The 26,857-nt window shown below is 39.5% G+C and overlaps 2 protein-coding genes across 5 annotated transcripts in view; one reads left to right on the top strand and one right to left on the bottom strand.

Annotated features, from left to right (window-relative positions):
* Positions 1–604: 604 nt before the first annotated feature.
* Positions 605–9,043, bottom strand: zgc:153993 (uncharacterized protein LOC767645 homolog). 2 transcript variants are annotated; one of them, XM_047581572.1, is made up of 7 exons: positions 8,776–9,043; positions 7,652–7,700; positions 3,913–3,961; positions 3,324–3,485; positions 2,169–2,301; positions 1,729–1,833; positions 605–1,618 (listed from the first exon to the last, which is right to left on the bottom strand). In XM_047581572.1, exons 1-7 carry the CDS (start codon positions 8,812–8,814, stop codon positions 1,520–1,522), a joined length of 636 nt encoding a protein of 211 aa, XP_047437528.1. In that variant the 5' UTR covers positions 8,815–9,043; the 3' UTR covers positions 605–1,519. The 2 variants fall into 2 exon arrangements, with proteins under 2 accessions (XP_047437528.1, XP_047437529.1); XM_047581573.1 differs by lacking the exon at positions 7,652–7,700 and having other exon boundaries at positions 8,776–9,038.
* Positions 9,044–20,369: 11,326 nt separating this feature from the next.
* ano1a (anoctamin 1, calcium activated chloride channel a) overlaps positions 20,370–26,857 on the top strand; it is a 43,435-nt gene continuing 36,947 nt past the window's right edge. For 2 of the 3 annotated variants that reach the window (XM_047580232.1, XM_047580231.1), the window contains exon 1: positions 22,354–22,781. In XM_047580232.1, the coding sequence (XP_047436188.1) occupies positions 22,721–22,781 (61 nt within the window). In that variant the 5' untranslated portion in view covers positions 22,354–22,720. Of the gene's footprint in view, positions 20,492–22,353; positions 22,782–26,857 lie in introns of those variants that run through there. The other variant, XM_047580233.1, reaches the window with a different exon arrangement.

The raw sequence follows: 26,857 nt of genomic DNA, 5'->3' as shown, positions 1-26,857 counted from the left end.
GTTTCCAACACCTTGTTGAAAGTATGACACAAAGAATTAAGGCAGTTCTGAAGGCAAAGGGTGGTCCAACCTTTTACTAGCACGGTGTACCTAATAAAGTGGCCTGTGAGTGTATAACCTCTATATATTATGTGATCTCAAAAAACACATTTTACTTGGAGCATGGCATCAAGCCAGTTAAACTCCTAGTATATTGATCTGGTCAGTCAAGTAGAAGAGGAGGCTGTTAATCAGTTTCAGATGCTTTCGTGAAATGAACAACAGGTGAAGTAGAGGGGCAACAACGAGACCACCCCCAAATCAGCAATGGTTTTACAGGTAGAGGAGAACTGATATTTTTCCCTCTATATCGTTCCTGACTCTTTTTCAGGAGACTGGAATGACTTCCAGCAAGACAATGGTGCGAATGTCTCTGACCAAATAATCAGAAACAGACTGCATGAGGGTATAGGTATATAGGTATATATATAGTCTGAGGGCCTGGTGTGCGATACCGTGGAGCTCGACTGTCTGCAACGTACGTTTTCCTATGACATGACAGGACATTCACAAAGTGAGCAGTGAGTGGTAATAATGTATCATACATTTATTGATAGACTTGGACTCCATTCAAATATTTATTTATTTTTTCAAAACTGTAAAAAGGCACCACAGATCAGTTATGTGATTTCCCCCTCAAAGTGCACAATCAGTTCTTGGTAGCTAAAAATGCTCAACAAAACTTACACACATATTAAATAACAGCTGCTTGGTCAGCATGGAGGTACTGACTGCAAACCCCACATAAATCACCAACCAAGATTTACACTCTGAAATAAGTAAAAGGCACTCATTTAAATAGTAATAACTACTTTTTATCAATACCCACAGAGTCAAAAAGAAGGTTCGCACTCTGAAGCTCCTTCTTGTGTGTAGTCAAAAGGTTCTAATTAGACATTTTTATAATTTTTTAAATATAGAGAGCATAAATTCTAAAGTTTAATTTTGTTTTCTAAAACATGTCCATTCACAGTGGAGTCAAAGGAAAAGAAAGCAAAGAAAACAAGTCAGGCCTTGTATTCTTTTTCTTTCAGATGCCACACACTAGAAGTGTCAGACATTTTACTGCAAATGTAGGTGATCATAAGTCCAGTGAAGGATTTGGGAAAAAATGAGTAGATCGGTCAGTCAGTATGGATATGAAACTCTCCAGTGTATATGTAATTGTGTACATGTAAGCATAATTAGTTAAGTCAACTATATGTTGGTGTCGCCCTCAGGCACTTTTAGGTCTCTATATGTTGTCTGTGGTCTGATACAAATTTTGCTCAGATGCAAGACCCCTAACAGAACCGATGCAAGGCCCACATATGTTTCAGGTAAAATCAAGTCCTTGGCTCAGTTTGATATGCCGGTGAAGGAAGACGAGAGATTCCCAACGGACAGCTGGCTGTAAAATCATATTTTGTTCTTGGAAACCTGAGGAGCTACATGCATTCAGCGCATAGGACTGCAGTCCTTGTTGCAAGGTCTAATTTTCTCAGTGTGTCTTCCTGTAGTAAACAAAGGCTACCACCAGTGCTACTGATGCTGCTATGGCTACTGTCCTCCATTGAGAAAAACGTCTGATCACCCCCTCCTGGAAAGATAAAAAGATAATTGTTAAAGCATCCTGACACGCCCATAAAGGCAGCTCTACAGCTCACAACACCATTTATGACAGATCTTTATGGACAACAGAGCACTCACCCAGCCTCCCTGTTGCACGATCCAGGAGTAGAGCTGGTCTCTGATGACCTGGAGAACCCAGTTGATAACCATTCTAATATTCTCTAGGTGGTTAGAGGTCAGAGCCTTTAAAAGAAAAAAGAAAAACATGTGATCTGACTGACAATTACATTAACCTGGATGGGGTTCATTTTTTCCGCACAGGTGGTACTGTAACTGCCAACTGATGGCCAGGTTCTTATCATATTGATGCTTTCTACCATTTCATGCGAGCTTGGTTGAGTATGCACTGGAGAAATGCATATTATAATATAAGTCTACCATAAAGAGAAGACCTCATAGGAGCAATTCATTCATAAGGGTCAAGAATGGAAAGACTTTGACCAAAAACCAAAATCTAAATCATCTAAATTAGTGAGGAAACATTTCTGCTCAGTCAGTGTTTACACTGGATGTGTTACCTTGTATATGAGATTGTAGGCCAGATGGAAAAGAGCCACCACTCGACCCCAGTTGATGCCATCAGCGAAGATGCTCCTTGCCACCTTCATGAAGACGTCCTGAGCGCAGTCACCTTGAACCTGTCTGACCAGCCTGCCAAGAAGAAATTCATACATTTAGATGCACAATCGTGCAATTTTAGTGTTCTTCAAACATACATGTAAGGCTTGTGTTGCATTACAAGTAGTCTCCAAAGTACAGGTGTGTGGCTATGCATTAGCTGCACTGCGTAGTTAGGTTTTAATTTTGCCTCTGTACACAGAGAATTTGATTTAATTCTAGGGCTCTGACACAAATCCTGTATTTAAATGCTAAGGAATGGAAAGGATAAATCATTATTTTGTCAGGAATAGTAGGTAAAAGCTAAAGTTTGACATGTAGACTTCATTCACAGATTTCCTGTTGTAATATGTCATTATGAAAAAAATATTTAAATGAACAAAGGTTATTTTTTTGTGGTAAATTCATCAGCTACACTAGAAAAGAATTAATACATGAACAGAATAAATGTTTATTAAAATGCTAATAATTTCATTTTAGCATTTTCATTTAAATTAGTCCAACAAAGGTGCAGTATAATCAGTGGAAAAACAGATATAAGACACTTTTAATATACTACAAAACTAATATTTAAATGAACATTTGATGGATTTTATTAGATTGTACTGTTAGGTTTTATGTGATCCCACTTTTTGGCTGATTGACTGCTTTATGGCCAAACACTGTCCAGGGTGCAACATTAGGCAATCCTAATGCACCAAAGTGATAAACATGTGCCTGCCCTAAGTTTCTTGCAATCTGGCCCCAGCACAGTATGTCTGTTGAACCTAACACAGGTAGTACAAATATAAGGTGGCAGTGTTATTATGCAGATTACTCTCATGAAATAATAAATATCGGTTGGATTAAATATTCTGATATATTTATATGGAACTGCGATTAATAATTAAAGTAATAACTGTGAAAATGACTGTATATGGATTAAATGTTTAGTATAGATAGGCAACATACACTCTCGCACAAGATTCATTTTCCAGAAAGCAAACTGCGTCATTCATACACCAAATATTATTATCATTTAACCACTAGTATTTGTTGACTGCCGTAGTTCTTACCGCTGAAACTCAGAATTCCTGTTCAGTTCATCTGATATCTTAAGCAGCTGTTCCACTACTTCTTTGATTTGCGGATCTTGGTGTTCATTTGGCCTTCCTCCCAGATCTTCAGAGCGGACATGCAGATCGGGGTCCCCTGTGTTTATACGCTCAATCACATACCTATGACAGAGACAACAGCTTACCAACAAAATACTACTGTATACTATTGTGTGTTTGGACATGTGACAGACAGATCTCATTTGTTCGTTGTTGTTTAGATGTATGTGTTACTTTAGTACAAAATATTTTGCAATACTCTTAAAACTCCATCTTAACAGATGCACAACACACAGTACTTTTGCCTTTTCTGGTGATCATTCATAACAGGAGCTATGTCTTTTGTTTTTCTGAATGAATGATTCAAAGTATATGCAAGAGGACATCAGCTGAGTTGGCGGGCTGTCAGTGTAGTCGGGTTTTGACAGTACTGAAGGAATATGGTCACAACCAGCCCCTACCAGTTCCAAATACGGTTGTGGCAATCTGAATTTGTCCTTAATGTATACTGGGTGTGTTTGCTTATATCAGATATTTTGTTGAGACTCACCCTCTGAGAACCACTGCTCCTTGCTCCAAGATAGGATCATCTACAACGTCTGGAAAAGCCAGGAAAGTGATTAGTAATACTGCTGTATTTGCTTAAAATGTTCAGTTCCAAAAAAAAATGCATCGTATTCCTTCATAATGAAGTTACGATGCCAGCGTGTGTGACTTTCCAGCTGTTGCTGCTAGTTTTGTTTGTGTCGTTTTTGTCGGACATCTCAAAAAAATTCTGACTCTATCCTGCTGTCTGATCATCACAGACTTCTTAAAATAGGATTCACTACTAGTGATCTGGTAAATTATGACCTGGGTGGAGAGAGAATTTCTCATCCATCACCAAGAAGCAGTGATAAGACTTCCTTACAACCTGCTGTGTGTACCACTGCAATTCATTCAAACCTACAATAGCACTGCCAGCTATTTCACAATTCTTACTCAAAGCTGTTTGGATTTCGTATGATCTGCAAGTGCAATGTCCATCGGTGTCAGATAAAAGCTTGTATCCATTCTATTATCCACTGCCTGGCCAAAAAACAAGTTGCCACCTGGATTTAACTAAGCAAATAGGTACTAGCCTCCTATTGGATAATTACTCCTTGGGCGATTATCTTTCAGCTGGCAACAAGTTATTTAACCCCAACTGATGCAATGAGCTTCTCATTTCTTAATCAACATGTGGAAAGACACATCCTGTGGTCGTGGAAAAGATGTTAGTCTGATTGAGAAGGGTCAAATCATTGGCATGCATGAAGCAGAGAGAACATCTAAGGAGACTTAAGCAGAAATGAGTAAAACTGGGTTAAGAACTATCCAACGCATTATTAAAAACTGGAAGGATAGTGTGGAACCATCATCTTCCAGGAAGAAATGTGGTCAGAAAGAAATCCTGATTGATGATCAAGTTTGGCGAAATCAAATACCCGATAAAAACAACAGCAGAGCTCAGGGCAATGTTTAAGAGTGAAAGTAAAACCATTTTCACATGTACAATGTGACAAGAACTCAAGGGACTGGGACTGAACAGCTGTGTAGTCCTAAGAAAACCACTAATCAGTGAGGCTAACTGGAAAAAAGGCTTCAGTTTGCTACGGAGCATAAAGATTGGACTCTGGAAAAAAGGAAGAAGGTCATGTGGTCTGAAGGGTCCAGACTGATCCTGTTCTAGAGTGATGGGGCATCAGGGTAAGAAGAGAGGCAGATGAAGTGATGCACCCATCATGCTTAGTGTCTACTGTGAAAACCTGTGAGGGCAGTGATATGATCTGAGGTTGCTGCAGTTGCTCTAGTCTAGGTTCAGCAACATTATGCCCAAAGAATGAGGTCAGCTGACTACCTCAAAATAATGAATAACCAGATTATTCCATCACTGGGGGAAGAACACCGACGCAAAGTACAGAAAGGGACAAATCGCCTCTATTTTCTGAGGCGGTTGAGATCTTTTAACATCTGCAGGACTATTACAGGATGTTCTACAAGTCTGTGGTGGCCAGTGCCATCTTCTATGCTATTGCGTGCTGGGCCAGCAGGCTGAGGGTAGCAGACACCAACAGACTGATCCACAAGGCCAGTGACGTTGTGGGAGTGAAGCTGGACCCTCTGATAGTGGTGTCAGACAGGACAATGCCTCACAAGGTGAAAGTCATCCTGGACAATGAGTCTAACCAACTCCATGACGTGCTGGCCAGACACAGGAGGTTCTTTCAGCACTAGACTGATCACACCACGATGCACCACAGAGCGTCACAGGAAATCATTCCTGCCTGTGGCCATTAACCTGTACAACTCCTCACTCTGAGGGTGCAGAACCCATATTTATTTATAGACATATTTATACTGATAACGTGCAATAACTCATGTTCACTGATGTTCACTTCATCTCATATACTAGTACGTATTCCCTGTATACTATTGGACTCTGGACTTACTATGTGCAATAACCCATGTTTATAACTATATTGATCCTGAGATTGTGCAATAACACAGGCTTCACTACATTATTTTCATACACTTGTATATATTTCCTTTTATATTCTCACCATGTGCAAACATTTTTCCCCACTGTGCAGTACCCCATACTCAATGTCACTGTAGAGCAACAACACAGAACACAGGTTTACTTTCCACTTGTACATATATTTTTGTATTATTATTTTTTTTTTTATTTTTTACATTCTCTTACTTATTCTTATTGCCTACATTGCTCTTTGTTCTTAACACTGGTACACTTTGGGTTGGAGCTGCTGTAACGAAAAGCAATTTCCCCTGGGATCAATAAAGTAATTCTGATTCTGATTCTGATACAATGGATTCTTTCTTCCCTGATGGTGTATTCCAAGATGACAATGCCAGGATTCATGGGGCTCAAATTGTGAAAGAGTGGTTCAGGGAGCATGAGACATCATTTTCACACATGGATTGGCCTCCACAGCGTCCAGACCTTATTGAGAATATTTGGGATGTGCTGCAGAATGCTTTGTGCAGAGGTCAGACTCTCCCATCATCGATACAAGATCTTGGAGAAAAATTAATGCACTGGATGGAAATAGAACTTGTGACATTGCAGAAACTTATGCTGCTGTGATCAAAGCTAAAAGCGGTCCAATGGAATATGACTGCCAGAAAAGCTGACATGCTTGTATATTTCAAGCAGTAGACCGTTCAAAAGACATGAAAAGGAGAAATCTGATGATCATGGATGTCTTGAAGTTGGACACAAAACTAGAAATGTATCCTAATTAATGTGTATGAACTATATGAGAATTTAACATACAAAATCTTCAAAAATCATTATTTGGTTCCATATATAGAGTTGTTTGCTAGCAGAATGGAAACATGTAGTTAAAACACAGCCTTACCATCAGTACTTATGGGACTTATGTAAATTGAGGAAAGGATGATCACCAATAAACTTGTAAATTACTGTGATACTACCTCACTGAGTTGCAGTAAGAAGATGTAATTCAAACAGCTCAGAGGCAAGTGAGACTGAACTTGTCATTAATGTATTTTATTGTGGATGTTTATAGGGAAAAGTCAGCTAACCACTATACTAACTGATTCAACATAAACTGCCATTAGGTTTCAACATTTTTGGTGTCACGGGGTACATGAAAGGGAACAAAACTAAGTACTAATGTACAGATGCAGGATAGTAAAAACACAAAAACAAAGCATAAACAATAAATTTATACTAGCATTATCATGTATTAACATGTAGTTTATAAAATGAAAATATAGATAGGAAACCCCACATCTGTTAACCATAAGGCCAATGGTAAAAACAATAGTGCATGATTTTTGTGAACTTTGAACTGTGTAAATTGTAAATATTTTTACTTCTGTTACGTCAGTACATTTGTATAAAACATTACCATATGTAATGGAGATCAGGAAATGGAACTCAAACCCTTAAATTGAAGTTTCTGTAAGTTATTCCTATTTATTACCAGAGCATTTGGTAAAATATAGAAACTGTATAGTACTCGGGCGTGCCCCTAGATTTAGGAACTTGAGCTCTTAAAAATTTTAGTCAAAGGAGGAAAAGGTAGCGTGTTTAGCCACATACACACACACAGCACATGGAGCACAGTAGCACACAAACAGGAGGCAGGGAGACAGAGAACATTACAGAGACAGAAACTACTTGCATTAAAAAAAAAAAATGGAGTAAAGCCTGGACAAATTTTAATGTGCTTGATAGTACAAAGGCAGAGTGTAGATTGTGTAAAGTTAAAATTTCATACCGAGCAGGTTCCACAAACAGCTTGCACAGGCGCATGCGAATTGTCCATCCTTCAGTGCAATTAGAGAAGAAAAGACAAGCAATGGAACTAATGAAGGGGCCAGTATGTCAACTGAACACAGCTGATGAGGAATTGGCTAAAATGATTCCACGAGATTTTCAGCCATTTTCAGTAATGGGTGACAAAACATTCAAAAGCTATACTTGTGCTCTCAATCCAATGTATGCATTTCCATAGAGAGTGTTGTCCTGCTTGCAAACAGGATAACACTTTCCCAAAAAATCATCCCAGGCCTATATGAGAGAGAATGTGTGTTACCTTCCTAGAAAAGGCCACTGTGAATGGTGTCCTGTCTTGATTTAAACACCAATTTAAAGTCATTTAAATGATAAACATTTAACATAATATTTTGTTTCTATTAGTAATTAATTTTACACAATACACATAATTCGGGAATAAATTAATTTAAACAACAAAAAAAGTAGCCACTTGGGAGCCTAAGGTGCTGGCTCTTTGTAGTGAGCTGAATCGAAAGAACCGGAGTCACTACTGGAGGACTGTCATTATGGAACAGTAGTTTACTTAATTATGTCCTCGAAAGGAATTCTGGGAAACCTGACTGTCCCAAGTCCACACCATAGACTGCATAGATCCTCCCAAGTATCCCGATGCACCCTCTTGAATATCATTTGAATAGGAAATTTACTTGGACAGCGACAGACGACGTTTCGCAAATCCTTAAAAGAAACTAGAATGTACATTCATAAACGCCGACTAACTCAAAGTTAGTTCTCGCAGTAAGTTCCTGTCTTGAACCAGCACGGACGGAGTTCGCTCCTTTCCGATAGGGCTCCTCTCTTACAACTCCGGCGCTCCCTGAAAGTTAGTGGTGTCCCGTCCACGGTCGGGACCACATAAAGGTTAGGTTATGAATGGGCGTTGTGATTACCTTCGTGTTAACACATAGACACGGAAACAAACATACACCAGCGAGTTCCTTAAAAGACAACGAGACGTCGTCTATAGTTCGGTTTTGTTTGGGACCTTTGACAGGCGTGGGAATGGGTGGGGGAAAGAAGAAGAAAAAAGCCTTTAAGTCTCGTGTAAACATTGATTTCACATACCTTCTCCACCCACAGCTCCTTGCGGCTCCTGGTTTCCATCTGTTTTATCCTCTTCACGGCTGTCAGCCATGCTTCCAAACTTTCTGTCTGCTCGGACCGATGAAAGAGAGTTCAGGGATTTCCTTCCAACATTAGAAGCCGGTTCCTGTCGAAGAGAGAAAGAAGCCTCAATAAAAGTCACCGATCCAGATATGACCGTTCCGTCAAAAATACTTCGCGTTCCTCGGAGAACACGGAAGTAACACGGAAGCCCATTTAGAATCGCCGACTAGCGGCACGCCTCGGGTTTCCCATTAGGCAGCAGAGCGCAGTAAGTGTCAGAGAACTGTTCAAATATTCATTTAACGATTTTCATCCCACCTGTATGAATCCAGGTCCGTGTCACATGAGTTAATAATATTCAACTTAAATATTGAAATAAAAGGAAATTTGGAGTTCCAAAATGAAAGCAGCTGTAAAATGTCATTGTCTTGTTATTCTTCCTATAACTTCAGATATAAAAGAGACATCCCACAGGCAAATTCCACTTGGGACTGATCTGATTGACTGATCCCAGTACTTGACTGATCCCAGTACTGAACTTTAATCATGAAATGACATCAAAATGGCCTGATATCTTCTGAGTGACGTCCTAAAGTGGTGTATGTACAAGTTTGAAATCAAATTAGTCTGTGGAAATGTAGCTTCTTTTTAGCTTCAACATTTGAAGGGAAACAAAACTATACAAGATATTTTATAGAGGATTAAAAAGGTTTCCGAATGCTTTTGAAAATGTCTGGGTGAAGCGTGAAGTGGAATTGTTCAGTGTAAACAGAAAGTTTTTTCATAAATTTCAGCCTGTGGTTCTAAGGAAAATAGCCAAAATACAGTTTACAACATGTTAAAGGGCTTTGATTGGGAAATCACACATCGGAATGACGTAATTTTTCCTTGGTGTCATGAGGTATAGATCCTGCTATGATATACTGTATGTGTATTTTGTAAGATCCCCACTAAACCGCATATATTCTTGTAAAGCTATGTGCAACTCTCTGGTTTATAATAAGCTCACCACTGTTGCTCACCGCTGAGCAGATGCCTGGGGAATAACAGTGTCAGCTCTTCCTGGTGCTCTCATGACTCTCAGTGATAAGCCTGAACATAAAATAATCGCACAGTGAATTCTTTGTTCATTTGCCGCATGCAGGGCTCCGTGCTTTGCCTGTGCCATATTTAGATGTAGAATTAAACCATCAGAAAGACCTGGGTGTTTGACTTTGTGTCATTTGATGACATGAAATGTCCGCCACAAAACACAAATGCAAGCGCTGAGTGGGTTGGGGCCTGTAAAATGCTGAGTTATTAAATGTGTGTATAGTGTCCCCTCCTGGCAGATATAGGACTTTTTTCAGAACATGGAGTGGAGTCTTTTTTGTCGCATCTTCAGAAAGAAGGATGTTTGCTTATTATTATTAGTGATTGATTTATAATTGTGAAACTCCACCCAGAACCTTGAATGTGTGACATTTATTGTAAGTGGGCTTTAATTTGAAAAGTTTACAATCAGGCACCCTTTATAATGATACAATAACCTTATAACTTATAGCTTTTCTGGTGCTGATTCTGATCATGTCTTTATTATTCCGAAGAGGTGGGCATTTTGGCCTTAGCAACACGGTTTCCTTTTAATCAGTGTCACTATTTTGAGGAAAGAGACACTTTTATGATGCTTTAATGTTGGAATTGAACATAAGATGAGTTTTTCCTGAGTGGAACTATGGTGTGAGATATCTACTATTATCCTGCAGTGAAAATGGTTTGTTATAGGACACTGCCTCTGAAGTTTTACACCAGTACTGGCGCTCACTGTACTAGTTTTGATTAATATATACACATAAATTCAGAACATTTGAAGAAAGTTCTGAGTGAGAAATTATCCCAAGTCGATGCCAGTTATCTCTCTGCTCATATTAGTCAGCTGGTTGGTTAGAAATTTCTGTTTTCAATTACTGACCACTATAATGAGGCTAACAGCAGCTAAGGCTAGCACTAATGTTACCTTTGAGCTGATGTACAGAGTGCTCTGACAGAAAGAAACTATGATTTTTTGTGTCTATGTCCAAAAAAAACAAAAGCAGCCATTCTGTGGCGATGACATGAGGTCTGACAGCAGCAACATACCATAGACAGATTAAATTATCACCATATTAAAAGTGATACTCCAACGACCCATTAATGGCCTCAAACTTTCCAGATCTGGTGTTTGAATAGGGGTGAAATGTTTTGGGTAAAGATGTTGAGACTGTGTTGTAACTTTCTAAAAAGTGATGTTTCAGGATATGTCTCCTGATTAGAGAGGGTTTTTCCAATTTTACATACAGTAGATGATGATTTCCTTTTCTCTTTCAAACCATCCTTCAAGCCTTCTTGAGTCTCAAGCATTTAGCTCGCCTATTGCTTTTTGGTAACAACTGTTAATGAGTCTGGAGGTGCTAGCTTTAATTGCTTTGATAGATTTATTGATTCATTTAATAGATTCTTACTTATAGCTGCACAGAAATGTCTCATTTATTCTTCTGATAATGGCTCACTGAAAATGTCTCTCAAAAACCTGCATCACTAACATTTAGAACTGCAAACCTGAAAAGTACATGTGAAATGTTAAGTTGTACATTTTTTGTAGGGATGTACCAATACCAACACCTGTATTGGTCTGATCATGTAGCCTATTCGTTTTCATATTTGAAAAGGAACATTTGAAACTAGCTCTGATGTAACCACACCATATATACCTATGTAACCTGAACCTCTCGATAGCCTCTCCGTTCAGCAGAGGAGCAGCAGTGAATGTAGAGGCAGTAGTTTGCAAACTAGATTCTAGATTCAAGATGTTTTTTGTCATATACACAGCAAACTTTGTGAGTTCCCTTCACATAAACAACCAAACTAAACGAGGAAGAAAGGAAATAAACTTACTCTAAGAATAGAAAGATAAATAAATAAAATAAGCAAGTAAGACTGCAAAGTGCTGAAAAAAAGGTGTTCAAAGGGCCAAATGATATGTGCAAATGTCACATTGTCACAAGTATGTGCAGATGAGGCGATGAGATGGAATCTCTTAAAACAATCAAAATTGCAGTCAGTCAGTGAATACAAGCAGTTTTAAGTAAAACATCCTAAAAAAAAGGAACATAGTTCAAAAATGTCCTTTGATAAAGGGATCATCAAGTGAGTCATTAAGTGAGTGAGTAATGGCCTGAGTGAGTAATAGGTGAAGCAGTGATGTTTTGTTGTTCCGTCTCTTCACACAACTATAAGAAGCCCCATGAATGGACTGAACAAAGGACAGGGCCCTGGCAAGATTGTTTCCCTGGCACCCTGACACAAGTTTCCATTTTTTTTTAATAACCCAGTTTTGGTACCTGAGTTGTTTTGGTTTCAACAGGGATCCGACCCAAAAACAGACACAGGCTCAAAATGGTCCAAGTTAAACAGTTTTATTGTGACACGGTGAATAAAGTGGATAAAGAAGATGAGTCAAAATACCAAAGAATGTCTTACGAGTCGGATGACATGTGCAAAAGCACTCAAGAAATCCTCAATACGCAAGTAAACAAAGCGATTTCCACATTACAAGTGGTAAGAAAGAGAGATGTGCAACGGAATTCTGTCTTTGATGAGTCATAAGAGTCAACATTCTAGAACACCTGTAGATGACCTTTGACACAAATACACACAGCTGGAGTGCAAGTGATTACAGGACATCAACATGTGCAGTGCCGCTTAAAAGTATTTGCTTTAGTGGATTTTCACACTGTTTAGTCCTGACACTAGACTGAGAGAACACAATCAAACAAATGAAACAAATGTATTATACTTTGGTATTTGTTTAATCAGTAAATTACACGATATCACACATCTGTAAGTTGCAAAACTAAATGCACCTCTAAGATTACAAGTTAATTTCAAAGTCAAATTTTAGTCCATTGGCTTAGAAGTGCTCCCAGTCAATGTAATGACTTACAGCGCCCCGTTTATTTTAAAAATATCACAGATTTGTCACAGTCTCATCTTCCCAACACATGTTTGAGGAAGTGTATGATGGCATAGACAAAGGATCATTCAGGAGACTTCGGAAAAAGTTGTTGTTGATCATCAGTCCGGATAAGTGGTAAAAAAAATTAAAAAAAAATAATAATAATTGGATAATGGATCAAAGCACATCTAATTTCATTCTTTCAAAAATAATTACCGTTGCATGAAAATACATCGTTTACACCAAGGATTGTAATGTTAATGGAAGAATGGCCTCATGGCCTGTCCTGCTACTGCCACTTCCTCTCTGGACAGACCACCTTAAAAGCATCTGGTCACTGCCGCCGTCTCACCACAGGCAGACAAGCACAGTGGTACTGCCGAATGGCCTGCAGAGGGAGCTCTAGCCTCACTCACTTGTGGAGGTTGCGCAACAAGATGTAGCGCCTGCCACTGGTGCGTCTGTAAGCGGCTGAGTCGATGTGTGTTTGTAAGGCACTGGTTGCAACAACACACACACACACACACACGCATACACAAAATCACTGGTGAGCCATCTCTGCAACTAGCTGGTTTAGTATTTTAGTCTCTCTCTATTCTCTATCTTTACCTGGTTGCTCATCAGTCAGATGGATCCGTCCATATGAGCTGGATTCTGTCTAAGGTTTTTTTTTTTTTTTTTTTCTGTTCAGAGTCACCTTAGTGCTTGAGACAATTTGTATTGTTACTAACATTATATAAATAAAATTGAATGGAACTGAATTATTTAGTCAAACACAAACATTCATTTTAGTTGCTCACAGTACAAGAGTGCATGTGGGATACAGAACCTAAAAGAGTCTTCTTATTTTAGCTTCAGTGTTGGGCAGGCATGTGCTATCAAGTCAACAAAGCTTAACCCTAGTGCTGGGAAGCATATCAAATTTATTTGGGCTTTTATTTTTGATGGTACCAAGGAAGGCGTGGTACTCAGACTGGGTTTGTAAGAATGTTTAACTGCAAATATTTTGTGGTGGCATTAGCACACTTGAACAAAAAAAAAAAAAAAAAAAAAAAAAAAAAAAACACAGGAGAGGATTGCAATGCAGTTGGGAAAAGCATCGTTTTCCTTAACAACAGCACATCTACAAACCTGCATAGAATGGCATCTTGACATGAACCTGCCTGGCACTTTCTGTCCTCATTTACCGATGAGGTGATACTGTTTGCTTTATGCTGTTGCCGTTTGAGGTTGTCATGATGAAGTGATGTTATTCTTTTGCTCTGCAGTGTGACTTTATCACAGAAGAATGTGTTCTTATGGTGCATGGCTACGTAAAAACACATTGCTGGCAGAGAGATTGTGCTGGAGTCCTTTTTGATTAACAGAAATGTTAATTCATTACTGTATCAATTGTAATTCATTTGTTGCGGTTACAATATTTCTCACTGCGTATGTTTCTCCACTTATTGTATACAAGGAGCACTTAGAAAAATTCAAATACAATGCATGTTTTGTTCACTGTATAATTTCATAAAGAAAACCATTGCTGAATAAAGTTTCACTTGGCTTTCATAAAGACACAAAAAAGCATTCACCAAACATGCTGAAAAAAAAATATCATCCAGACCTTATACACACAAAAAAAACACACACCCACACACACATACACACACGTGTAAAGACTGTGAGAAAATGTTCCTAATCTCGCTGTCTGCTGCGGAGGGGTCCAAACTAACAGCCTGTTTTAATTTCAGCTTTGTCATGACAGGAAGTGTGTGTAGCTGTGTGTGTGCGTGTGTGTGTGTGTGTGAAAGAGAAAAAGACTGAGAGATAGAGAGTGTGTATTTGGAGAAATGAAGAGACAACAGGAAGTCGATAGACTGGTGCATGGGAAACAGTTGCAGAGTTATTTTTGCTAGGGACATTGGTGTGAGGAGGGCTGCTTGACCTCGGCCCTGTTCACACTGGTGCTAAATATGGCAACTAAGGACATAAAGACTAACAAGATTATGACACAAATAAAACCAAATATCATGAAATTATACCATGGATGCTCAAAAGAAGTATATATGTATATCTTTTTCTTTGTTTCTTAGTTGAGAGTTGTACTTATTCTGGCTGCGCTGATTTAAATAGTTAGAAAATGACTTTAATTTAGTTACTTAATCAAGTAGACATCTGCTGGAATGATATTTTTTTTCAAAGCGCTTTACAGTATAACACATCTACATGAAAACCCACCAACTGTAATTATTAAATGAGATGAAAGGGTAAATATTATGAATGAGGACCAGGTGGGTGAAGGATAACAACAACCCTAAGAGTTTTTTATATATCTATATTTCCAGGTTATGTGTGAGAAACTACAAGGCTTTCAAGTGAGCTGTGACTCTAAACGGCAAAGGTTCTGGTTACCTGTCACAAAGGTGACAAATGTTTACTCATGGTGAGAAGGCAGGGTTCAGCCTATCCGCTGTGAGAAAACAGCAATGGTGCATGTCTGTGAGGTATGGGATGATCTTGTCTTTCTTCGCACAACTGACGTTTTACGCCACACCTGTCTGAATGTCCCACAACATTGCAACATAACTTGAACAGCCAGTTTCAACATGCGATTTACACACAAAGGAGCGCAGATCGATTTATAGTCACCGGCTGCTTCACGTCACATGGCGCAGTGCTGCAGTTTCAGGAAAATTGTTCTTTGAACAGGAAATGGCAGTTCAAGATAATCAGGAGCAGGATTAGGGCTCATTTCTCTCCCCCACACCATAGTTCTGCTTCTGATGCTAACGTACCACTGAGTCTTTGACACACATACCTTTCGATCACAGGATTTCACATGTCAGCACTCACCAGCTTTAGCATGCACCATAAACTGTTGGACAATAACGTATTATAAATTACTGTACCATGTCTCAACAGATATAATCCCATGGGCCCTGCCTCAGAATTCAGTTTGCACTCTCTGTTCTTGAAACAGACTTCAAGGCATCATCATGTTTTAAAAGACATGAAAGCAGCAAGCAGTGGGTCTCATTTTCTGATTAGCAGTGTGTGCATATTGATGTAAATAGTTTTCTGAGAATGGTTATAATAAATGTTTATTTGTCTATTTGTAGCATTTCTGAACAGACCAAATTTACCTGCATCACAGTGATTCACTCACTGTTGTGAATTCACTCAGAAGGCCCTACATACAAATAATTGCAGGACTTTCACTTGTGGCTCATCTCATTGCAAACGTGGCACAATTCCTGTACTCACATACAAATACTGTAGGTGAATGAAATGTAAATATGAACACTTAGATGCATTACACAACCAAATACAGGACTATTTGTTGGTAATGAAGTTTGTGTGTGAATGCAAATTGTGAAGCACATTAGATTAGATGTAGGTCTGACACATCAATACCAATAACACTGCTACCATAGACTGTTTCCAATAAGAACTTGAGAATATTTGACATTTCTTTTGCTCACTTGTTGAAATGTTTTTGCTTCTTGTTTTTTTCATTGTTTTATCATTATTTTGCTATACTGATGGGTCTGGAAACCATTGTGAACATATCCATCACAACTCCACTGCAAACTCCAGTACCAGAAGTGTTTTACAGTTTAGGGACATCACAGCTAACAGTCTCCTCGAGATGTGTAAATGACACTCACTGATGTGTTTCTTGTCCAACAGTTCAGATCTGAGTGAATTGGAAAGATTATTTTTACTGTTTTAAATCACACTGTAACTGTGCCCCTCCTAAACGAGTTACATGTCACACACTACTTTATATTTTCTTGTCATAATCACAATACTTCTCACCATTAGGATTTAGCATTTCTTGTAAGACGTTGATGAATGCGCTGAGAGTCAGCTATGATAGGGCTCTTATGACAGCTGGCAATCTCAACACCAGTGAATAATACAATGAAATCCGCCCATAATCACATCAGTCCAAACCCCTCCCAACATTTTACCAAATATCGAGAACACAGTTTGTTCTGTGGTATGAAATTGTGAGTCTACGGAGGAAAATGGATTTGAAAGATGTTGAGAAAGACACACATTCAGCCTAAGTGTGTGGTATGTTGTCTTATAAATGGCCCTTCTGACGACACAGAAATGGAATATAAACTGTTACAGATGTACAGATAGTAAATTTGGGTGTAACTGTTCCAGATGTTTAAGGCTGTAAAGCAAACTAAAATACTTTAAGGGAGGCTTTGATAGGTTTATATGACAGTTACTTGCTGCATGTCTTATGCAGGTACTGGGATTATTTTTGACATCAACAACAGCCTCAACAAAAAAACACAGATGCTGTTGTCTAAGCAGCAGGTTTTTTAGAAGTAGTAAGTGTCCTTTCATGAGACCTCTCCCCTCTATGATAATCATCAGCGCCAGAGTGGTATTGGTTTAGGGTTGTTGAATCTCACAGTAACTTGCACATTACCTGGAGACATATGAACGATTCCCAGGTTAGTTACAGATTTGCGCAATCCCCAGAGACGTGGTTGTGCACGCTCATCAGGGGCATCAATATATGGTCCATTCTGGTTGAGTGGTCCTGAAATCCCACGAGTGTCCCACAGCATATATGTTCTGCCAAGCTGAACATTCTTGATTGAAGTGGCTGATGTGGAAAAAAGAAAAAAAAAGCTTCTTGTCGAGGGTATGCTGTTTAAATGTTATGTGTGCTGTACACATGAGTGTGTTGTATACACTGCTGAATCACCTACATATGGACTAAATACAGATGATCGTTTGACTGATCGAGTGGCGCCTAAGTGAAGGTGCCGCTGAGGCAAAGGTGTAGTGAGCATCTGAAGTCGGCACAAGTTATCAGATGCAACATGGGGAAGAATGTGCTTTACAAACCTAGCGACAGCGCAACCAATAAGTTTCCAAGAAAAAATGCATGTTTGGGACATACACACATGCAGACCAAAACCTGAGCTGTACAAAGATGTGAAGTCCTACAAATCTGCTGCTGAGTGTAAAAGTAGCGCCCAGTACACAGAGGTACATCCAATTCTTGGATTTCCTGCATTTTTATTACCAACTCCATTTCTACTGATACCTTTATTTTTATGTTTTTCTTTAAAGTACTGTAACATTTTTAAATACAAATGTATATGAAATATGGATGTCGAGTAGTTTGAGAAAACCCCAAATCAAATCAGCCAGGACAGCAGAAATGATTGTATTCCTAAATTAAATGAACTGCATTGATGTATTATCTGAAGCCAGCTCTTTCTCTCCTGATCTGCCTGATGAATCTTCAGGAAGCTTTGGGTGTGGACTGTGTAAAACAACACCCAGGGCTATGTATTGGTATTTGTGAGAAACACAATAGGTGGACTAAGCTTATGCAAATGAACAATGCCCTCCCTTCAGACCGCACCCTGGTCACATTTTTAAGACCCTGTTCAGATCTGGCTGAACAGGTGATTTACAAGTTTATTTTGACATTCAAATGTTCCAGCACATACTACTCTGATGTGATCTGTTGCTGGTTGCATCCTGAATGATCCCATTACAACTGGCCAGCTTTAATACATGTGTTCACACCTTGTATTAAGAGACGTCCCCAGATGCACCTTAATTCACACGGTTTGACACACTAAATCAACTCTTAATGCAAACTGGCATTCAACAAATTATTCTGCATACAACTGCTTTATTAAAACAATGGAGCTATTTGTTGTGTGTGCATCTTGACATGGGGACATGAACAAACTACGTCTCTCTCGCTCACTGAAAGTGCTCTCACTAATTACTGAACAGGTACAAGGATAAAGGATATCAAAATGCAAAATGCCATCCCAGTTATAGTGCTTTGGCTTTTCTTGAGGCAATTCAACAATTTTTTTCTGAACGAATGAGGCAAAACTGTTCATGCAACATGATCTCCATTCAGTAGACAGTCCGTCACTGTTTCCAGCACACGTGTGTTCACACTACTGGTCACAGACCATTTCCAAATGTGGTCTCAGTGTTCCGATCTGAAATGCATCCTCACTACGCCTTGGGCATGTTCACACATGAAACCTAAACTTGTCACTTGAAACTGGATCATTCAGGATGCATGTTAATATCATGTCTGACCAGTATTGTGGAAATTTCTATCAACAGTCTTATTGTCCCCCATTTGAAAAATATTTAGCAAAGAGCAGTTTTCACTGCCTGCATGTGAAGAAAAACAGAACAGGTTACACAGAGATTGAAACTCAGATCTCACGGCGCACTTTGTTTATTCAAACTCTCCTGTTAGCGTGGGTCAGATCAGGTTACATTCTGAAAAGCATTGTGGATGAATCAACACTACATGGATGTATGAGTTTGCTCTCAGTGCATTCAGACAGGCAACGAGACACGCCTATCCACACAGGAACTGCCTCTCCTGCTGTATAATCCCTGTCTGTCAGTGAATTCCTGTAAAATTCCACGCTCCTGTAACATCTCTACACCAGATGTTAACAGCTTCTGCTACTAAAATGTTCTGAATCTGCACACACAAATGTGATATGAAAGAGCTTCCATGCAATCTGCTGCCACTGCCACAAGGTTACTACAACAGCTGCTCCAACTACTGACTACCTACTACTACTACTGTAGTAGTGACAGTAGGCCTACTAGTGCTGCTATTACTACTGTTTAAGGTGCAGTCTCCAGACATTTCCACTCGTAAAAATGTCCCCGCCTTTGCGCTTGAAAAGGCGTGTAACATGAAATTTCTGCAGGAAACAAAAATACAATAATAAAATAAAATAAAAATACAAAAATACAGACTATGAGATTAATTGTGCAGTTGGGTGTATATTACTGTCTAATATGATAAATGGGCGACAGTGATCCACATAAGACTATAATTTGTGCATTTCTATATGAGCACACCCAACATACAGTGTCATGGGTGTGTCGGCACACTCTCTGGAACCATATGTATTCCATACTATAATTACTATAGCACTCAGCACTGGATGCCTATTAGACTCATATTGTTGTTCGAATGAGGTTTTCATTCACGTTTTAAACTGGTAAAACACTAGGGAACATGTCGCTGTAAGACCCCCCCTCAGAGGAAGACAAAGCCACACTTATATTTGGCTTTGAAAATAAAAGTGTTCTTTCAACATTCGCCTGGAAAGGCTGCATGTATTCCTGTTTTGCTGTCATGCTCTTTATGCAAGACAATTACAGGCAACACAAATCATACACGTGTCTGTTCTTTCTGTCTCTTTACTTGGATTCAGGGGTGGGGGTCTGTTTTTGAAGTGGAACATAACCCAGCACTCTGCTGCAAGCCCACACATGCCTGTTTGGAAATGTCTGTGGGAAAAGAGGAGACTCCCAGCGTGATTGCCTGAAATGATGCTGTCTCAGTCTGTTATGCTTAGTATATGCTGTTAATCGACCCGACAGTCAAACGCGGTTAAACGTACCACGCAGTTCAACATCTTACAAGACGTATACTGTTCTTATGGTGAAATTCCGTTGAGCTTCTGGTCTTTAAGGAATCCCATGTTCTACATGAGCTTAACCAGCCAATGACCTCACCTTCTCTCCGTGACTGTGTGTGTGTGTGGGAGGAGAATCTACCTGAGACGAGGAGCATTTCCTCCTCCGCCCTACTCGAGCACAGGTGAGTGGGAAGTGTGAAGGTGCCCCAACGGAGTTCACTTTCTACAAAGCGACCCCCTCACCTCCAGAGACAAGGTAACTCGCATCTTCTTGTTCTTATCTCCGTTGTTCTCTAAAGCTGCCGTTTATTTACTCGTCTGCCATTAAGCTTCTCTGTTTAGAAATTCCATCTGCGCCTTCTCCTTTGCATGAATCCGATGTCTCAGGTTTCAATGACTTTGTTGCACTAAGCTAGTAGTCCGACTCACAGTTGGCTCCTCTAGCAGTTTTTTGCAAATAAGAGGGGGTAATTCAATATTTAGCGACCCGAGGCGCATTTTGTGAGAGAGAAGGTTCCGTGTGTTGGCTTGCGTAAAGAGCGACCAGCTGATAACCACTCTAACCAGTCTTCAGTGACTGCATGCGCCATGCAATGTCACGGATAGCTGCAGATGAAGAGAAAGAATCCGATTGGATTGAAGAAAACGTGTCCTTTTTGTTTGTGTTGTTGTGTTAAGTGATGCATGTGGCAGGTGAGTGCAGACAAGCTGCTCGGCGAAGTAGTTTATTTGGGCTATTTCGGACAAACCGATTCATCAAGTGTGTAACTCAAGACAGCGTACGTCGGGAGATGTTCCTGCGCACTGTGATCTCGCTGTGAGACCACTACACCGGTCACCCCGCGCCTACGGGTAGACCCCGGCACGAGTAGGCGGCACCAGCTGGCTCAGTGATGCTGGAGCACGAGAACGGTGCTGCGTTCACGTTTCATAAGAAATAACGCATGCAAGTCTCAACGTTAAAGCAACTGGGAGTATGTTTCTCCTAACCTTATTTTGATGTTCTGCTTTTCATATTTTGACATGCAAACACTGTTTAGTCAATTTATTTGTGCACAAAGTAGCCCCCGTCAACCATATTACATCCTTGAATAGATGCAAATGAGGAAGCTGCACCCTTGGCTCTAAATCGCTCGACTCTTCTTGTGTTTTTGTGAAGCATCATCACTTCACTGCCCACCTAGTGTTCTGATTCAAAAGGACTGACCGACTGTGTCCTCCCCTGTGACTTCAGAGTTGAACTTATCAAGGTGTAACAAACAATAAAGGCAGTCTGAAGTTCGCTTACCAGTTAGCCTACTGATAAACACCCCGTCGCCCATTGCCATTGCCAGTGGTGCCCATTCACAGTGGGTTGTGAATGAGTAATTACCATGATTTAAAAAAACACAAATCACCAAATTCAGCATTGTCTAATTTATGTTGTACAGTTTTTCTTTTTTCTTATGCTTTTATTTTTATGCTTATTTAAGTGCATTACTTGCACTTCTGAGCAAAGTGACCTGAGTAAAATATGTGCACGCATAATAAAGCTGATTCTGATTCTGATTCTGTTTTGTGAAACACAAGCAAAAATCCATAAAGACATAACATATACAGGAAATAGTGGTAATAAAACCATTTGGACACTTGCCAATTGGGCATCTGGGTCAAAACTGTTATCATAGGTTATGCACCATTAGGACTTAACCAGACATTAGTCTGCATGTCTACATGGTCACAAACTGAGCCAATCAAAACTGTTGACGATGAATAATATATAATATATAGCTCACCAAGACCAAGGATATGTTTAAGTCGTCTCATACAGACTACAGACAGTAAACACTTTGTGTTTTCTCTCTACTCGATATCACTTTGTAAAATAACCTGTCTGACCACAAGCTCCGATAAAGCAAGCTTCTCTCCTCACCTTGATTTTTTTTTTTTTTGATCATTTAGTAAGGTGCTTTTTTGTTTTTTCAAAAAGTTTCTTTAATCAAAATTCCCTCTCAAACTCTGCATGAAATAACTATCTGCACGTCCGAGATTAGACATGCAACCGAAGTCCACGTGTCCGCGTTTTCCTGCTGGATTTGAACGCGACATTTTTCTTGCCCGTTATGGCACGATTTCTGCTGCGCTTCCCCACGAGTTATCGCTCTGCTGTATGTGAGTGGTTCATCTCCTGGAAACAGAGGACGTCCTCCTCACACATGGAGGAGATGCGCTTTAGTACTCTCATCCTGACAGATAATGTCATATAGGCATAATTCACGACACCTCCATCATCTAATTCACACCAACAGGAGACTCTTGGTAGACGCAGTCGCTTCTGTTGTTATCTTGTTTTCTTTGGGAACCGTTTGCCAATAGTCTATCATTCACCCAGCGTCTCCATGATACAGCGCGACTGGACTGGATGCGGCCGCAGAGAGAGAGAGAGGCGGCTTTGTCGATTTAGTTAGTCTCTCCTTAGGAAACCCGAGCGCCTCCGTTGACCCTAATGGAGCGGCACGATGAGCCGTCCGAGAGCTTCAATCACCATGATTGCGCAGAGGAGCTCGGTAAGAGATTTCTTTCCAGTGAATTGCGGAATGTGTTTATGGCAGCGCTGAAGATTAGGATTTAATATCAAGTAGAGATAAACTAAAGATGCGTTTTCCATCGCTCGTTGAAGTGCTTTTGGCTGGTTTTGGTAAATTGTGGTTCTTATTATGAGGCACATGTGCGCACAAATACAGTAACGCACGCATAATCCCCCACACCACACAGCTGTTCACGTAGCTTTTTATTCGTGTGCAACTGACTGCCACAGTTTATACACAGGCTACTGCCTTCTCTTGGAATAATTTCCTCATGCTAATCATCCACACAAGCTGCTTTACCACATGTTGCATGACAACATTCAAAACGTGCCCTGACAAGTGTAATTGAGGCGCTTCATACATAGACCTAGTAACGTCTTGACTGATATTGAAATTTCCTTCAGCCTCAGATCATCTTGATTATTCCCAGATGCTTCGCGTCGGTGGCAGCTCATGCCAAATTCCTCAGGGAGACATTTCTGGCAATGTTGGGCAAAGTCTTAATGGTGCATGTGGTCAACCACTCGGGCAAATTAACAGCAGGCTAACTTAACATTGTCACGATGCATTGAACAGTTGGCTTTTGCTGTCTCGTCTTTCACATACGTGGCTCGTTTGAAGATTATTGCTGTCATTCATCAGTTGAGGACCTCTGGGTGTAAAACTAAGGACTACTATTAGTAAATATAATATGACACCACAATCAGATTAATTACATCACATACTTTTCATTTTAGGTGCAGCAAATCCAATTTAAAGAGCATTAACACTGTTTACTGGTTGATAATGTACAATGAATTGAAACATTTACAGTTCAACCTTTGAACTTGAATCGTTTTACAGGTGCAATCACATAATTCACAATTTCAATTGTATTACTCTCTCTTTCTCTTTGAAAGCAATGATAAGTTCTCAATGAAGATAGGCCTGTTCCTGACTAAGCTCCTTTTTTTTTATGAAAAACATGCTTGGTGCATTCAGACATTCCTGATACACTGTGTTCCACATGAATGTCTTGATCGCTAACTGACTCCCCCAGCGATAAACAGAATACAGTACATGCGATAAGAGCATGTCAGTGCAAGCCTTCTTGGAACCAATTCGAATGCCAATACAGTGTCTTCTGTCAAAAACACCTCTGTGTCAGAGTCTAAGAGAACCATCTGGTTTGCAACCATACTGGAATTGTCCCAAAAGGGGCAGGCCAGCAAGGCGGTCTAAAACACTGACCATCACTAACTGCTAGTTGAACCCTGTGGTTGATTGTGGTAAAAAATAAAAATAAATATCCTTGCTGGAGTATCGCATGGAAAAAAACATGCATACTTAAAAGAGCATTGACTTATTTTGTGAGAATTTGTAGGTACCAGAATAGAGGATGGATGTCATCTGCTTGTCAAGCTGCCATTTTTGAATGCACCCCGCCCAGGTCCCTTTAACCCTAATGGCGGAGCACATTTACCAATGACCCAACCCAACTTCTGAGGAAAGTGTCTGGATTTTCAACAACTAAACGGTGTATCTTGTTCACCAATTAATATCTCCCTTTGTCGGCACAGTGGGCAGTGTGCAATGTTTCTTTTTGTTGCTGCTGTTGAAAGAAGGCACCACCAGTATGGTGAAGTTGTGGACTTTACAACTAAAAGATGTACAGAAATACAGGGATGACAACAAAAAACATGCTCTAGACTTTACACAACATAAAATACCAACTTATCTGTTTTGTTTTTAGCTCAGAAGGGATTCTATGTGTCATAAAGGCTCTGATAATTATTGCAATTATTGTCCATATTCAATGCTCATGTACTTCCATGTGCTAACGGTTTAGCACTCGACTCCATCCTTGGAAACAAAAAGCCATCAACATTAAGATGTTTTTTTTTTGTTTTGTTTTTTTATGGGAATATGGGATAAATTGGAATTGATTGCTGTGTAACACAGAGTGGTAAAAAACCCACAATGACATTAGTTCACATCAATGTAATGGGCTGTTCAGTGTAAACCACCCCTCTGTGGTTCTGGTGCATGGCAGCATGTGTTTCACACTTCATGACTTCTTCTTGTCAGTGGTATATTTTAGCAGGTTTACAAATCCCTGTCATAACACCGTGTACTTTGTACCAGTTCTGACACCTTAAATCAAGCGTTCTTTGGTAACTGCACAACATCAAATTACTCAGTCCAAGGAGGAATGTGTATGGCACATATTCCGAAATTGAACCTTGAAACTGGACTTTCAGGACTATCATGAATGTAACATGAAAACAAAACAGTTGTTCCATTGCCAAGCTAACAAGTCATTTGTGCTTCAGGGCCTCCCATACTGGCTCTTTATTAGTCATAAAGATCCAGTCTTTGCTAGCACATTTTTTTTACATTAAATTGGTAATTTTGTCCCAGTGAAGCTATTCTTTCAGGACATTTTGTGTGATTCAACATGTTAAGATCATTAAATTGTCTTACCTGCCGTCTTGTTGTGGTGTCTCACTTTTCTACAGTGATTTCTTTAATCATCCAAATATCTGATCCCTCTTTTTAGTATTTACATACATGAGACAGTTTTTGTTAATTGATAGAAAGAATAAAAAAAGGAAAATGTCAATGAAGAAGACAAATGCAGACTTCTTAGTATCTGTGTGCAGTGGACAGTAAATAGTCCTAACTTCTGTTGGATATCGTGTTTCCTCACATTTTTTTCAAGACACATATATTTGCTCTTTGTAGTCACTAAGATCTACCGCTGTCTAGAGCAGCTTTAAACATACAGCACAGTTGTTTTTTGTCTTTTGTTTCTGTACCTTGAACCAGTCAACATGGGTTTTGTTCGTCTTCGTCTTTTCGTGCTGTTTTTTTGAGTTGTTCGTAAACTGTTTTTGTGTGTGTGTCAGGCTGCATCCTGCTGGGGATGGCTGCTGCCATCAAGGAGTGTCATTACTATGGGGTGAGGGGGGTCTGGTCTGGTCTAGGTGGGTGGTATATGTCTAAGTAACATCCATGCCAAGTCCAAAAATTTTGCAGCAGAACATTGAATTGTCACAAGGTGGTTAATGTTATTTACTCATCCGGTCACAATGTTATGGCTGATCATGTACGTACTATAACAAATATCCACATTTACCTGCTTTTGAAAATATAACTGTATACTGTTACTGCCCTTGTCTCATACAGACTTAACACTATCAGCTGTTGAAGAAACCCTTCTGAGTAGAAGTTGAATAGTTACGTTCCATCTAGAAGACAATGCAAAATACAAACAGAAGATATTTATTCTTTGATGATTTCTTTACAGAAACTTAGCTTTAATATAAGTTGCTTAGTCAAGTGACGAGTCTGCCTAAAACCTCAAATCAATTAAAAAATGTCTTTGAGCTTCGCTAATCAATATTTTACATTGACAGTAATGCTGAGGTCACACTCAGCACTTTCACAGACCTCAATCCAGTGGCTGCAGTAAAAACACTCTGATATTATTATTACATCAAAGTTGGTGAACAGAGTGGAACATTCAAGCAACTGATTCATGATTAGTTGAGACACAGTGAGTCATTTACTGGATGATACTCCTGGATTGCTGAACCTGCTCAGAAAGTGTCAGATTGTGCCATTGTCGTGCCCATCAGACTTCCATGTTTTACCAAATATAAAAGTTACATATATTTGGCTTCCAATGGCACTGGAACACTTGTGGTAGATAAGTATTATATTCCACAGAGAACATATAGTGAATACTGTATGTTGATGCTGCAATTATCTTTTTATATCCATTAATATATTGATTATTAGTCAGGGAATCACTGTGTTTTGTAGATAAACTCTAAACTATTTCTAAACACTCAATTAATTGCAGCAGGCGTTCTCCTGAAAGCAATACTCTCCTCTGTGTGTATGTCACCACACACTTGATTACATCAAATTTAATATAACATATCAAATAGTATTGACCTCTGCAAAGTGTTCAAAATCAGTTGTATATTCTGCTACCTCTTCAATGAACAATATCTAGTTATTAGAGTTGTTGGAAAATAATATTTGCTTTGGGATTCGATGGGGCTATT

Source organism: Mugil cephalus, chromosome 3 (assembly GCF_022458985.1).
Source record: "Mugil cephalus isolate CIBA_MC_2020 chromosome 3, CIBA_Mcephalus_1.1, whole genome shotgun sequence".
Classification (NCBI taxonomy): domain Eukaryota; kingdom Metazoa; phylum Chordata; class Actinopteri; order Mugiliformes; family Mugilidae; genus Mugil; species Mugil cephalus.
Note: the sequence above shows the minus strand (reverse complement) of the source record. Positions and strands in the feature narration are given on the sequence as shown.

Bases quoted from the DNA above. Each gene is read 5' to 3' on its own strand.
- zgc:153993 (XM_047581572.1), bottom strand. From the start codon at position 8,814: ATGGAAACCAGGAGCCGCAAGGAGCTGTGGGTGGAGAAG. The intron at 7,701-8,775 runs GTATGTGAAATC...ATTGCACTGAAG, and splicing joins AGGAGCTGTGGGTGGAGAAG to GATGGACAATTCGCATGCGC. The intron at 3,486-3,912 runs GTGAGTCTCAAC...TCTCTGTCATAG, and splicing joins GGAGCAGTGGTTCTCAGAGG to GTATGTGATTGAGCGTATAA.